The sequence below is a fragment of the Larimichthys crocea genome, chromosome XVII (genome assembly GCF_000972845.2).
Source record: "Larimichthys crocea isolate SSNF chromosome XVII, L_crocea_2.0, whole genome shotgun sequence".
Lineage (NCBI taxonomy): Eukaryota > Metazoa > Chordata > Actinopteri > Sciaenidae > Larimichthys > Larimichthys crocea.
The window spans coordinates 12221045-12235399 of NC_040027.1; the positions used below are offsets into that span (position 1 = coordinate 12221045).

A 14355-nucleotide genomic window follows, 5' to 3' on the forward strand; every position below is an offset into this window, starting at 1 on the left:
CTCACAGCTGTTCGTGTCCAGGATAAAGTCATGACCACACACATTCTGAACTCATTAGTGGGCTAGACTTTGCCGATGATTCATGTTGTGTTCATTTACACTCAGCTATCGTGGTATCCATGGGGATGGTAAGCAGTAAAATAGTGAAATGCCAGCAAGGAGAGAAGGGAATTAAAGAGATAAAGAACGGACTTACAGAGCTCAGCGTGGCAATATGAGAAGGAGCAGTGAAGGAAAGCTGGATTATTGTATATGGAGTGATTGTTGCCATGTTACGGTTGTCAAGGAGACCTGAAATCACTGAGACATACACATTATGTGCATTTAAGCCCTGTGAATATACCTCCACTCTGTGTTGTTAGGATAGGGAGGCTGCATGTATGCAGCAAATCGTATTTTTAAACACGAAATTCAACTCTGAATTAAACATGCAGAGAGGATTTTGTCAGACATCAGCGTCTCTGCACTCTCATCTGTATCACTCTCTACCCTTAGCACTTCCATCCTCCCACTTCCACCCACACGTGAACAAAGATTTAGCACACCATAGGTCGTTATACCCATCATTTGTTATCAAAGGGGAGAGCTGTGCTATAATAGTAGTAAAAAATAAAATGGTGGCATGATAGTCTGACTCATTCCCTTGGCTGCAAACTACTGGAACTGATTGAAAGGTTAAGATTTTGGATTGCCACACATGAGACGCAGGCTCCCTCTTGTGGCTGAGATGAGGTTAAACATTCATGCGGTTCATCCCAGTTCAAGTTTGACTTCAGCAGAGCACGCAATTTACTCCAGTTTAAAGATTCATGAGGCAGTCATGAGATTCGTGAGGAAGTCTTTTGGGTTGTCATGAGATAATCAAACTTTGCATGCAGACAGACGGTGTTACAGGAGGTTTAACGTCACTGAGAGGAGCTCTGACCGAAAACACTGCAGTTGTCAATTCAAGAATATAAATAATAGCACATTGCAGCTATAAAAAATTGGTGCATCAAGCATGTATGCAGTGGGGCAGTCAGTAGCGTAGTGGTTTAAGCGGCCGCCCCGTGTGTGGAGGTTATAGTCCTCGCTGCAGCTGGCCCTGGTTTGAATCCCGCATCGGACGGCCATTTACTGCGTGTCAATCCCCCTCTCTCTGCCCCCTGCTTATCTTCAGCTGTACTATCATAAAAGGCCAAAAAAATAATCTTTAAAAAAAGCATATATGCAGTAGCCATTTCTCCGGTGGCGTAGTTTCATTCCCTTTTCAGAGTTATGAAATCACAGGCTGACTACTAGCAAGAAAAAAAACTGTTTTATTGTGCCAGATTTGTTTCTTGGCTTTGGTTTTTATACAGATTAAACAAATATATAAAGTGTTAGTGAGCATCACAGGTGCTGGTAGGTGGAATGTTAAAACTTTGCACAGGGTTAGTTACAAGACTAGCTGTATCCAGTTTAAGAAGCTAAACTCTTTTCACCAAGAAAGCAAATACATGTACATCCCAAAATACTGGAACTATTCCTTTAACTGAAATGTTATTTTTAAAGCTGGTGTGCATACAGACCTTTTCACAGCAGATATTTTATCTCATCACGGCAGGAAAAGAACAAGTGAAATGTTTTGTTAACGTTGGCTCTGTTACAGTAAGTGTCCCAGTGAGTCAACGTGCGCAATATCAGGGCACTGAAGGTGAAGAAAGAAAAACATTTTAATAACTTCCATCTGTGCTGCTACACTGCGAGGGTCTATAATGGGATGAAACAACCACAGAAGCTTTAAATTGTTTTCTTTGTTTAATGGAATGATTCATGTGTGAGAAAGTACATTGTTAGTGAGTTTTCATGGTAGACAAAAGACATGACATTGACAAGACAGTGGAGCCCTAAAAAAGAAAAGCACACCAAAGCTCAAAAGAGGGGGGTGGATGAGCCACTTCAGAGGCTGCACGCCTGTAACTTCTTGTCAGCCAGCTTGAGAGACACCCAGGTGTTGAGCATGGAGGCCCGAAGTTTGCACCACACCAGATGATCGGTCAATCCAAAGATCTGTGCGGCAAACTGAGCGGCCGCCTCGGGGGAGAGGATTGTGGAGCAGCCAAGACCTGCAGGGAAGGTGGGGAAGACAAAAAAAAGAAGCGTCAGTTACCGTGATGAGTAAACTCACATGTCACCATCTAAAGACGTAAACACAGGGAGTGCCATGCTTACCGCTCGGCATACGCAGGGATGACCAGACATCCTGTGCACCCCAGTCTGGAGTGAGAGGCGGGCAGTTGATGACGGGATACGCCGTGTTTCCAGACATCACCGGCCCAAGGCCGTTACTTCTGCCGGCTACAGCCACAAAGACAGTGGGTACACCGTCACCTGAGGACAAGCATACACATATTAAGACATGAGGTAACAGTTATTTTTGTTAAAAGGAATATTTAAAAAAATTAAACATACCTTCATATTCTGCCTTGATGCGCAGCGTCTCATCTGGACCTTTGTGCGCAGAGGTGACTCGCAGGATGCAATGGATGCCGTAGGAGGTACAAGCCTTCCTGATCTTTTCACAGTGAGCCATGTCTGAAGTGGAGCCCATCAAAACCACCACCCTGCCGCTAGCCTGGGGCTCCAGCAGCAGCTAGATACACGACACAAGACTCATTAGCTCCATGCAAGTCCCAGTTTGAATGCTGATGTAGAGCAATATCAAGCTCTAGGTTCTAAAGTGACTGAATAGTACACGAACACATTATTGATTTAGAGTTTAAGATCTGAAATTTGTGAAGAGCAACAAAGCTCAGATAAGTAGATTCGAATAAACTGTGTGTGTGTTATAACACATTGATTAAAAGTAAACAAACGCCTGAACCTGTCCTGATAACAAAGACTCAGTTTGTTCAGCGTACCTTGACCCTTTCAGAGACCCACTCAAAGTTCCTCTTCACCATCTGCATTGCCTCTGGGGTGACCTCTTTAAGGTCTCGGTACACCTAAAAAGACATAAAAACAGGTCAGCTTCGAGTTTAATTCTTAAAAGAAAGCTTCAAAAATGAAATGACAAGACCGAGAAGAGTTCCTGACCTGCTTATCCTTCTGCTGGCTGCGATCTCCGGCTGGCCACAGCCTCCACGAATCGTTGTCGATCACGTCAGCGAGGACGATCTCTTGAGTCTTCACATTGACGCCAAACTCGATCTAAAAAGCAAAAAGAGGATAAACTGTGAAGCAGCTACAAAAGAGGTCAGCGGTCACACCAGGATACCAGTTTAACCAGCAGAGGGCAGCCCCACACTGCATACCTTCATATCCACCAGCGTGCAGTTCTGAGTGGCCCAGGCCTTCTCCAGAATCTCAAAGATGGCCACAGTGCTGCGATTCATGATGTCCACCTCACACTGGCCGATGGTGAGCCCAGCCGGAGAGAATTTGGCCTCCAGCAGCTGCTCCTCCGACCACTGAGGGTCATTGTTGGCATCATCCTGTATCAGAAAGCGACTGATTACATATGTGATACGACGTGTGGCCACTTTGAGTGAAGTTACAGACTTGAAAAAAAACACACTGCAGGTGTCAGACTCACCTTAAAGAACATCTCCATCTTCAGGGGGGTGAAGCGGTATCCTTCCTTGACTCCTGGATTCCTCTTGAGGAACGATCCAGTCGCCACTCTGCGACATACCCACTCAATGGGAATCATCTCACAGTGGGCTCCGATGAACGCCGTGTCTGAGTGCTGCTTCACAAAGGCGGTCTTAATTCCTGGAAGAAAGAATCAACATATGAAACTCAGCGTTATAACCTTCAAAAGGATTTTCTGTACCCTGACATGAACTGAGAGGGATGTGATCGGTCACGTTCTGGTTAATTACACGCGTCAAACTTTGAAGTCACAAGACAGCCGTTAGCACTGATGCACACCATGCTCACGAGTGGCGTGTGGGTTGCAGTTACCCAATTATTTTTAAATTAAAGCAAGATGGAGAGTCATTTTAGAGCTTTTTTTGGGGGGGACACGCACGCACAGCGAACCTACATGTGTCAACAATATGACACGACTGTCAGCTCAGTGCAAAGAAGTTATTACTGAATTAGTAAAACTGATTCTGGGCCACTTAAAAATAAAGAAATAACCAGAATCTGGACATGCTCTAAAGAAGTGTTTGAGACACTTTGAAAGATATTTAAGCAACATTTAATAAAAATATCAAAAAGGTAGCAATACTAGGATTAATACCAATTAACAATGGAAACATCTTCTACAAATAATGCTTAAATGTATCACAATTAAATGGTTAAAGCCTCCAACATACAGTATATGGATATTTGTTAACAGGTGGAGCTCTGCCACGGCTGAATTATATTTATTTAATATATTACTTTCATTTAATTATGTAACTTTGCACTCATATCTAACCTGAACACATTCTTATGTTGAGTATTAAGCAGACAAAATGTGAATATGTATGCATGTGAATATACGAGTTGCTGAAACTAGAATAAAAACTACGTTTAAGAATAATAAGTAAGCAAAACTGTGTCTGAGGATGTCGGCTGCAGGTTTAAACATGTTTTTAAAAATGCTGAATCTGATACACTTGTTTCCGAAAAGGAAAAAACAGGCCAAAGGTTTTGTCTTTCTGTCAGAACACAGTCACCTTACTGACCTCTTATCTCACTCACTGGGTCAAACTGGGATCCCACAGTAAGATCCAGTGGCTTTCTTTCATCCATTCATTCATTATGTGTGAGGGAGTGTTCAGAAATCCGCAGTAATTATCCCCCTCACAATAAAAGAATGTTTCTCAACATGTGGGAAAGAAAACCTCAGGGTGTGTGTGACTGTAATAATTCACTGAGGCCTCACCAGACTCCTGCAGGAGCTTGAACACGCAGCTCGTCGTTTTATTGGCAATGGCAGCTTTGCCCTCCATCTGGTCTTTCCTCACTGCATTCCCAGCGGTGATCTGGTCTTTGGACTGGACCAGAACCAGTCCGGGCTGGTCCACAAGCTCAAAGATCTGCTTTGTCTTCCCCTCATTCAGCTTCTGTCCGATTTTCAACTCTAGGAAGAAAAAGAAAAACACGCATTAATGCATAAATTAAATGAATGTAACAGATCATGCATGTATTGTTGTGTCTGTACCTGCTGTGGACGCCATGGTGCTGCTCCGCGACGAGTCCTGAAGGAGAGATCAGACAACAAAGGTGCAACTTTCAGAAGAAGAGCGCTGCAGGAGGAGGCGTGCAGCACGAGAAGAGGGAAGTGGGAGTCTGTCTTACGTGCTTCGATAGCCAATCACAATCCTCCGCTCACCCTGCCAACCAATCACGGCGGCGCATTTCTCACCACGTGGAGGAGGAAGATGCTCCCAAAAGTTTTATCAACTTGAACTACGTCCATTTTCTCTGTCATCGATTTATCGAAACTTCATCAGGAACAAACTGAACTCTGTTTCTGATTATTCTGATTATTATTGATTTAAAACACCCACGTGCGTTTTTCGTCAGTCTGAATAATCGTTTTGTTTTTTTTGTTTTTTATCATCATGTGTTTTTTAATGACGTTTTTCGTCCGTTTCAGCGATGTCAGCTGACTTTGTGTTGTTTTAACGAGCCACGTTGCGCCCCTGTGCAGCACGTGTTCACTACGATCAGGGCGCGCGCAGGGTAAGCGAAGACACGCACGCGCTGATTGCTCAGGGCAACGCGAGGCACGAGACTTTGTCCTTTGGGTTTGGGTGGGGGGGCGTTGAGAGAGAGAGAGAGGGGGGGGGGAGAACCGGGACCGGTCCACCGACCGACCGACTTGACCTCTGACAAGCGGCGGAGATGGAGTTCGAGGAGTCCGGTATCGGGGAGGAGTGCGGGGTTTTCGGATGCGTGGCTGCCGGAGAGTGGCCCACGCAGCTGGAGGTGGCTCAGGTCTTGACTCTGGGGCTTGTGGCGTTGCAGCACAGGTAAGTGACGGGAAAGGTGTGTGAGGACAACAGATGGGTCAGCTGAGTTAAACTATCACGTTAAAGTGTTTGCATGCATGTTTGTGTCCATGTCACAAGTTTTGCGTCAGATTCACGAACAAAGTGTATGTGTGTGTGTTGTTAAACCCGTGACTCAAGGAGACAATGTTTGTGTGTGCTGAGAAGAAAATAAGTCATCTCTACATTCACTAAGTTGTTACCTGAACAAGAAAAAAATGAACTGAAACAACAAATAAATCATGCTCAAGAGTTCCCCCAAATTAAATATGCTAAATGTCACCATCAACTCAATATGGAGTAACAATGTAACTCTAAAATCAATAATCAATCATAATCAATGTCAGAAAATCAAATATTGCATCCTCTTCCTCTCTGACTCTGACTAGACGATCGTTTTAACATTTCATCAGGAAAAAACTATTAAAGTTGATTAATCTGATTCAGATTAATTGCTGTCCTCATGATGATACCATGTGCATTTCATTAATTAAATGTGTTTGATTGTATTATCTCATATGATAATCTCTTATAGCCTAAAGAGTTATCTTCAAACTGCAAAGATATTTAGTTTATTATCATATGTGATGAAGAAAAGCAGCAACAATTAGTCATCAAAAGATTGATTCATTTCCTTTGCATCTTTAAAAGATGACACACATACCTGCAGCCTGTTTTAAGGATAATTTGCCTTGGGTTGCACAACTTTCAGTACTCGTACTTTGTCACGTGGGATTAGTGGGTATTACCTCTCTTTCTGGGGACGGATCAGAGGAGGCCATTGAACACACTGAATCGATCTTTATTATCGGGATGTGTTCCTGCTCTTCTTTACAGCGGGCCTTCACCTTATCAGCAAAGTCCGAGCCCAGTTTTTTTGCTGGCGTCTGCAGTGTGTGGTCTGGAAAAAAAAAAAGAAGGAACAAAAGCAGGTTAAAATTCAGATTTTTTTTTTTTTCTTCTTGGTCTGGCAGTGGACTTCATCACGAGATGTACCTTTTGTTAACAGTTACAACCGTACCCTTATCCATAATTTCATTACTCCGTGGTAAATCATGGGACCGGGGTTAGAAATTACAAAGGCTTCAGTCAATTCATGTGACATGCAAAGTGAATACTGATGGAGGCACATTTCAAACCTTGATCTACGGCTTTTCTCTTCATTCCTCTGGTTGTTGAATAGGTGTCCTCTTTTTCTGCTCTGGTTTCAGAAGAGCCTGCAAACAACATAAAACGGTTACAAGACAATCGGCCAGTCTTTAATGTAAAAAAACACGTTTTCATTTGAATGATTTCTCGACCCTCTGGGGTCCTATCAATGGCCCCATAAATTGCTTTTGCAAACATGGGTGATTATTCGGATCCCAAAGGGTTAAATAAAGATTTAGAGTCAATTTGGCCATATTCCAAACAATTAAAACCATTATTTTCTCATTTATCGCTAGCCATTCAGATAGTTGTGATTTTATTTGACCAGATTTTGAGATAGAGGTGAGGTTTTCCAACCAGTGCAATGGGGGGGCATTGGATCCTGTTTGTGGTTCTTTCAGCATTGAAATACATTTTAAAGGATTTAGCCACATTGGAGCTTATTTGTACTTTCTACAGTACAAATAGTCCCTATTAAATCAGTTTGTAGCAAGGACTATGAGAAAATGTGTTGACAATTTGGGTGAACTAGCTCCTTTGTTCAAAATGGCACTTATTGGTTGAAGTGTTGGAGATTTTAAGTTGAATTTAGGTGATGTAACGTTTAATTTGTAAATGACTTGCTCAAGATTGTAAAATCGAAACAAACTTGATTGTTTTATGGTTTCTTCTGTAGGTTTCGTGTGTGAATTTTGGTCTTTTAATAGTAGAAATTTGTGTGAATTCTTCTCATTAAATGAATAATAATATTGGGCTCACTCATTAATCTGTGCTGTTGATCCATGCGAAGCTCCGGGACCACATGTAGCCTCGGTTCTTCATTGTTTGGTGTAACATCGAGGCTTATAGACGAGACAGAACCAGAACTAGAAGATCTTTCTTCCATTGCTGCCGCCGTTGTGTTCATCTTTGTCAAATAGACGTCTATGTGATCGTTCTCCTCATAGTCCTCCAGCCTAAGCCTGCCTGAATCTTGGTTGTCTGCGGCTCCCGCGTCACGTGGCGAGCCATTGGTTGTGCGGTTCATAATGGCGTCCACCTCGTCGTAGAACCTCATAAGGCGTCTTGGGTCAGCATCGTCGCTCTTTCCTCTCTGGAGGGAGCGGTAAAGGTACTTGAGGTTTTTGTACTTGGTGTGGCACTGCTTCCAGTCGCGTTCGATGCCTTGCTGCATTAACCTGTTGGAGATCTGGACGAAGATGTCTCTCTTTCTGGTCGAGCTCTCCAACTGCCTGCACACGCGTTCGTCCGACCAGACTTGAACCAGCGCTCGCACCTCCTGATCGCTCCAGTTTCGACCCGTGTCCGACACTGTGACCACGTGGAACTGGTCGGAGCTGGACGGGTCTGCGAGCATTAGATGAGCATCTGGAGTGAACAACAAATAGATGAAGGGAAGGAAACATTACATTGACTGTAAACTGCAGTGGTTGTTGATGAAGCATACCTGCTCCTCTCCATTTGTCCAGGTCTGCGTCCATATCGTAATCATCACTATTGTCATCTGAAAATAAAGAAATCCGTAGAAAAATTGATTGTTCTTGTAGCCTTGAAAACAAAACCGCTACATGCACCTCATGACTGGATACATACCGTCGTCAATTTCAATGACAACCTCACTTTCTGAGGCTAATGCCTGTGCTGGTGTTTGTAGCCTGCCTGCTCCCATTTCTCCATCATACAACTTCTTCTGCATCTCCAAAGTCCCGTTCTCGAGCCCTCGGTCCAGCAAAATAGCTTCTACCTCATCGAAGAACTTCATGTACTTCCCAGGGCCTCCTGCTCCGCTGCCTCCGGCGGCGTGAGCGCTCTTGGCTGTCTTGTAGTCGTATTTCAAGTTCTTGTATTTCGTCCGACACTGTTTCCAGTTGCGTAGCACTCCAAAGTTTCTCTGCATCTGGCGGGCCATCTCTTGGAAGATGGATTTGTTACGCAGCGTGCACTTCAAGCTCTCGCGAACGCGCCGGTCAGCCCAGACGCACAACAGCGCTCGCACCTCGTCGTCCGTCCAGTGGCGACCGCCTTCTTCGGCCGTGTTCTGGGTGTAAGGAAGAGCCCGATGGATTCGACTCCTAATACCTGTACACACATGCACACAGTTTGGTTGATTTTTTTTTTTTTAAAGAATAAGATGGCGCTTGGATCAAAAATCTGATTTTAGACTGTTTAGATCAGGGAAAAGTTTAGTTTAACCGTTTAACTAAAATGTGTTGAGCGTCATCGTGATCATCAGCGCCAAAGTTGGGCTTGAACCTACATTTACCTTCCTGCATTGTGACTGAGGAAGGGTAGATTCCTCTTTGATTACCCACATCTTCCACCTCTTCCTCCCAGCCCTCCTCTGGCCTTGCATCCACTCCTGGGCTGTAGTTTGCTGCTGCTGCTGCTGCTGCGTCAGGCTTCCTGCTCTGAAGTCCCAGGCTCCTGCACTTGGCCTGACACTCCCACCAGCTGCGCGCAACACTGAGCCTCCTCAGACGCTCTGAGATCAACTCAAATGTGGTTCTGCTTTCAGCTACGTGCTGAGCTCCCACCTCGTCCCACACTGTCATGAGAGCCAGCACCTCTGCCTCCCCCCACTGCCTCTCCATCGAGCCTTTCTCTTCCACCACCACCTCCCTATCACCTCCTCTTTGTCTCTCTGCTCCTCTCTCCATGTTTGAGCTGACCTGGAAACGCTTTCTTTTTCCCCAATCCGTCTGTCTCTGCAGCCCGGTTCCCTAGGCAACCAGGCGGTTAAGCCTGAAAGCAACGCCTCCATGCAGAAAAGCAGCCTCACCACTGGCTTAAGCTGTGTGCTGAGGAGGAGGGACCAAGTGTAATCCGAGAAGCAGCTTGGTAAATAGGCTGAAACCGCAGCAAGACGACTCTCCATATATGGCAGCCCCACAGCCGAGCAGACGTTTCTGTTGCCTTTTTTCCCTCCTCTCCCTCCTCCCTCCCTCCCTCTTTCCTGCTTTATTTTGCCTGAACCAAACCAGTTTAGTTTGCCTCAAGGCTCATATCAAACCGTCAGGACCGAACACGCTGAGTCTTGCAGAAGAGAGACTGAGAAATCGCTCACTTCCCCTTTTTTCTATATAAACTGTTATATTTACATGTGGTAATGTTTGTGTCCACTCCAGGGGTCAGGAAAGTGCTGGCATTGTCACATGTGATGGAGCCGATCCACCCACGTACACAGTCCACAAGGTAACACTGATCATAACCTTTTGATTGTGATTAAAATATCGGAGCTGTTGCACAATAAATCAAAACTTTTCATCATTACAGTGACATTACGACACACAGTTTGACACTTTCCCCACAACGTGTTACTCAAATATCAGTGTGTATGAAAACATCTCTGACTGATTCCTCTCATTGTTCTTTTTTTTTTTTTTCAGGGAATGGGATTAGTCAACGCTGCTTTCTCACCCGAGGCTCTCCTGAAGCTGCGCTATGGCAACCTCGGTATTTGTCACACGCGCTATTCAACCACGGGGATCTCAGAGCTGCAGAACTGCCAGCCCTTTGTGGTGGATACGCTGCACGGCAAGATCGCCGTGGCTCACAACGGAGAGCTGGTTAATGCTCAAGCTCTGCGGAAGAAGGTGAAGACGAACCCCTGGTGCATATTAATCAATTGGGCCTCTTTACACAGCGTGTTTGACATCTGTTCAGTTGGTCAGTGTTAGAATGAAATAACACACTTGTGCTGTGCAGGTGATGCGCCATGGTGTAGGCCTCTCCACCAGCTCAGACAGTGAGCTCATCACCCAACTACTGGCTTTGACTCCACCTATGGAGGAGCTGGACGCACCAGACTGGGTTGCCAGGTCAGTGTTGAGATTCTCAGCCCTCCGTCTTCACTTACAGACCCTTTATGTATACACTATACTTTATATCTACACGTACTTCTACCATGTCCATATCAGATTATATTAAATGCTAACTATATATAATAGAACCAAGGGAGCGGAAGAGGGTGAGGAAGAGGAAAGCAGCAGTAAAGTCTGCTTGTGTTGGGGTTAAAAGTTCAATTTATTGTATTTTCAAAGAATAATTATCATTATTATGATTGTTATTGTTGTTATGGGGTCCTTTAAAAAACATATTTATAGAACAGTGTTCTCTCCCTTTCATGAAATTAGTCGAGGACCATTGAAAGCTGCAAATTTCACCCCAAGCCTCCTTAGAAATCCCTTTTCCAGCTTCTTTTTCACACTTTTCAAACAGGGTGTTTTTCATTTTAAGCATATCAAAGTGCTTTGTACAGCAGAATTACTGTTCATAATCAATTGTTGGATAATTTTTCAACCAGAAATCCCAAATATTTCATGGTCTCTCTAGTGGGAGGATTTGCTGCTTTCTCCTGTTTTACATGAAAATAAGTGTAATGTTTTTTTTGGACTCTCAAAGAATAAGTCAACGTTTCCATTTGAAATATTTCCTCTATTTCGAAAACAAAACATGTCTCGAGTCTTGAATTCCATTTCAATACAAATTCAGCTTGGGGCAGTCCCAGAACTTGTGCTAATGATTTGCCACATTGTCTCCAACACATCAAACTCATATTTCTGGGTCTCTCGTGTTATGAGGTCTTTAAAAAATCTTATTTTTCCAGCTTCTTTTTCAGATTTCTTTAATGTACAAGTTGTTTTAATTTTAAGACTTGCTTCATAAATATTGATATTTTTTCTCTGCCCAATTAAAATAATGTTTTTTTTTCATTTTATATATTTTGCAGAATTAAAAATCTGATGACTGAGACGCCCACGTCGTACTCTCTGCTGGTGATGTTCAAAGACGTCATCTACGCGGTGCGCGACCCTTACGGAAATCGTCCGCTCTCCATTGGACGTGTTGTTCCCGTCTCTAAGCTGCACAGCTCAGGTATCCTCAACATGTTTGTCCTGATAAAGGACAGGCCTCATTAGAGGTTATCAGCGCTTAGGCACAGAACATGTTTGAGTCAGAGGCCGGCATTTGATTTCATCAGAGATCAGATGGGCGAGCTGGTGGATGATTAACAACACTTTTTGTCCTTTTGCTCAGGTGCCGGAGAGGAGGACACTGAGGGGTGGGTTGTGTCATCGGAGTCTTGCAGTTTCCAGTCCATCGGTGCAAAGTCAGTTTTTAACCACCCATGTTAATATCCTCTGCATTATAATTGAAGGAAGTGTGGTGGGTAATGTAAGTAACGTGTGTCCTGGTTTATAGGTATTACAGGGAAGTCTTACCAGGAGAGATAGTCCAGATATCCAAACACGGAGTCAAGTCTCTGAGTGTTGTCCCTCGTCCTGAAGGAGACCTCCCTGCCTTCTGCATATTCGAATATGTTTACTTTGCAAGACCGGACTCTATTTTTGAAGGTTTGTATTTGATTATGGATCATCCTTTACGCCACACTGCTCCTAATTGTTTGGCTTGTCTGATTGAAAGCATGTTGCATGTTCAGTATTGTACACCACTGTACCGCAGGGCAGATGGTCTATACCGTCAGGCAGCGCTGTGGGCGGCAGTTAGCCATCGAGGCTCCGACGGACGCAGATGTGGTCAGCACCGTGCCAGAGTCTGCGACTCCCGCTGCGCTGGGCTACGCTCAGCAGGTCCGTCTACAAGCCGCCTGCTCCACCCTTTAATGAAACGCTGTGATGCTCTCGCTACCTGATAGAGCTCACAGTCTTTTCCTCTCTTTTCCTCTCGCAGTCTGGCCTGCCGTACATCGAGGTGCTTTGTAAGAACCGCTACGTCGGGAGAACTTTTATTCAGCCAAACACCCGCTTGAGGCAGCTGGGAGTCGCTAAGAAGTTCGGGGCTTTGACGGACAACTTTGCTGGGAAACGAGTGGTGCTAATCGACGACTCCATCGTGAGGGGCAACACCATCTCCCCCATTATAAAACTGCTGAAGGAAGCTGGTGCAACTGAGGTTTGTTGACACCTGACTCAGAAAGAAAACATTCAGGCTACAAACTTGTCTCATCTAAAAATGATTCCTGCAGCGTGGCGCCCCGTCGCCTGCAATAAAGAGTAACTGCACTCATGTCATTACTTTTATGAAATATAAGGCATCAGTGAAAACACTGACAGTAAATTAAGTCATAAAGGCGACATATTTAATGAGTGAGCCAGCTGTTAAAACCCTGATCTGATTCAGCTCAGCAGGTGATTAATTGATTGCCGACATTAAACGTTTACTTGGTAATAATAAATCAGAGCAGCACGTTGCAAAGTCTGGGAGGGGGGAAGAAACCCTTCTAAGTTTTTACAAGTTGGAAACAGTAACAAGACAAACCCACCACCCAACCTCTGCAACCAAATCTCTTGGGCGGCACTATTTGGTTGATCTGGTGGTCATAACCACTGACAGAAGTTTGAGTTTGGTGGCTCTGGGGAAATTAGCTATAGAGACCAAAACAGTTTTTTTTTTTTTTGTACCAGGCTGTAAACATGTTTATTTCTGCTGTGAAGTTGGACATTTGAACATGGGGACTTATGGAGATTGACCCACCTCTGCAGTCAGCCTCAAGTGGGCGTTTGAGGAACTGCACACTTGCATATAAGCGCCTGACAATAAGTCCTACACCACTAGATGGCACTAAATCCTCCAATCAGCCGAGAGACTCTCAATATTACAGTTACTCACCTGTGTTTTGTCCTCAACAGGTGCACATCAGGGTTGCCTCTCCACCCATCAGGTACCCTTGCTACATGGGTATTAATATTCCAACCAAGGAGGAGCTCATCGCCAACAAGCCAGAGTTTCAAGACATTGCTGGATACATTGGTAAGTACTAAAATCATAGTTGTGGCTTCAGCTTCACTTTGGTGCATCTTCGTTTAACACTTAAACTGTCGTGTAGGTGCTGACAGCGTCCAGTATCTGACTGTGGAGGGCCTGGTATCAGCTGTCCAGGAGGGCATCGCCTCCCTCCAGAAGGACAAGATGATCAGCTCCAGTAACACGTCTGGAGGAAGAGTGGGCCACTGCACTGCCTGCTTGACTGGGAAATATCCAGTGGACTGCCTGCTTGACTGGGAAATATCCAGTGGAGCTGGAGTGGTAACTGGTGCAGCAACGCCATGAATGAACACAGCTACAGCAGCAGCTGTGTGGATTTACTCTCAAAGCCGATCTATGTGAATGAAATGTTCCCTGTAGACTGGAAAAGAAGCAGTCAGGCCTTTCAGTAATGCTGTCTGGGACACTAAGACATGTTAAATACACAGACACAGCATGTAGTTTCTCTCTGAGTTGTTGTTCTTGATGC

The 14355-nt window shown here is 44.5% G+C and overlaps 3 protein-coding genes across 3 annotated transcripts; 1 reads left to right on the forward strand and 2 right to left on the reverse strand.

The window, feature by feature from the left end:
* Positions 1-1760: 1760 nt before the first annotated feature.
* On the reverse strand, positions 1761-5246 carry LOC104919099 (phosphoribosylaminoimidazole carboxylase, phosphoribosylaminoimidazole succinocarboxamide synthetase). Its single transcript, XM_027290643.1, has 9 exons — positions 5120-5246; positions 4841-5038; positions 3557-3735; positions 3276-3455; positions 3058-3171; positions 2883-2966; positions 2434-2614; positions 2194-2352; positions 1761-2087 (listed from the first exon to the last, which is right to left on the reverse strand). The coding sequence occupies exons 1-9, from the start codon at positions 5133-5135 to the stop codon at positions 1921-1923; spliced, it is 1278 nt and encodes a 425-aa protein (XP_027146444.1). The 5' UTR covers positions 5136-5246; the 3' UTR covers positions 1761-1920.
* Positions 5247-5378: 132 nt separating this feature from the next.
* On the forward strand, positions 5379-14171 carry ppat (phosphoribosyl pyrophosphate amidotransferase). Its single transcript, XM_019277688.2, has 11 exons — positions 5379-5933; positions 10226-10292; positions 10487-10693; positions 10806-10918; positions 11830-11975; positions 12138-12210; positions 12303-12454; positions 12564-12691; positions 12792-13013; positions 13751-13871; positions 13948-14171. The coding sequence occupies exons 1-11, from the start codon at positions 5806-5808 to the stop codon at positions 14169-14171; spliced, it is 1581 nt and encodes a 526-aa protein (XP_019133233.2). The 5' UTR covers positions 5379-5805.
* si:dkey-261j15.2 (uncharacterized) lies at positions 5942-10219 on the reverse strand. The gene is made up of 6 exons (XM_027290642.1): positions 9364-10219; positions 8694-9179; positions 8548-8604; positions 7860-8468; positions 7091-7168; positions 5942-6852 (listed from the first exon to the last, which is right to left on the reverse strand). Exons 1-6 carry the CDS (start codon positions 9755-9757, stop codon positions 6677-6679), a joined length of 1800 nt encoding a protein of 599 aa, XP_027146443.1. The 5' UTR covers positions 9758-10219; the 3' UTR covers positions 5942-6676.
* Positions 14172-14355: the final 184 nt, after the last annotated feature.

What these genes read in the sequence shown, in the direction of transcription:
- LOC104919099 (XM_027290643.1), bottom strand. An exon ending in AGATGGAGATGTTCTTTAAG is followed by an intron (nt 3,456 to 3,556) that starts GTGAGTCTGACA and finishes TTTCTGATACAG; the next exon opens with GATGATGCCAACAATGACCC. An exon ending in CATCAAGGCAGAATATGAAG is followed by an intron (nt 2,353 to 2,433) that starts GTATGTTTAATT and finishes GCTTGTCCTCAG; the next exon opens with GTGACGGTGTACCCACTGTC.
- si:dkey-261j15.2 (XM_027290642.1), bottom strand. Translation starts at nt 9,757, where the DNA reads ATGGAGAGAGGAGCAGAGAGACAAAGAGGAGGTGATAGGGAGGTGGTG. An exon ending in TCAACAGCACAGATTAATGA is followed by an intron (nt 7,169 to 7,859) that starts GTGAGCCCAATA and finishes TGTTGTTTGCAG; the next exon opens with GCTCTTCTGAAACCAGAGCA. An exon ending in GAGAAAAGCCGTAGATCAAG is followed by an intron (nt 6,853 to 7,090) that starts GTTTGAAATGTG and finishes TTTTTTTTCCAG; the next exon opens with ACCACACACTGCAGACGCCA.
- ppat (XM_019277688.2), top strand. Translation starts at nt 5,806, where the DNA reads ATGGAGTTCGAGGAGTCCGGTATCGGGGAGGAGTGCGGGGTTTTCGGA. An exon ending in CTTGTGGCGTTGCAGCACAG is followed by an intron (nt 5,934 to 10,225) that starts GTAAGTGACGGG and finishes TGTCCACTCCAG; the next exon opens with GGGTCAGGAAAGTGCTGGCA. An exon ending in GCACCAGACTGGGTTGCCAG is followed by an intron (nt 10,919 to 11,829) that starts GTCAGTGTTGAG and finishes TATATTTTGCAG; the next exon opens with AATTAAAAATCTGATGACTG.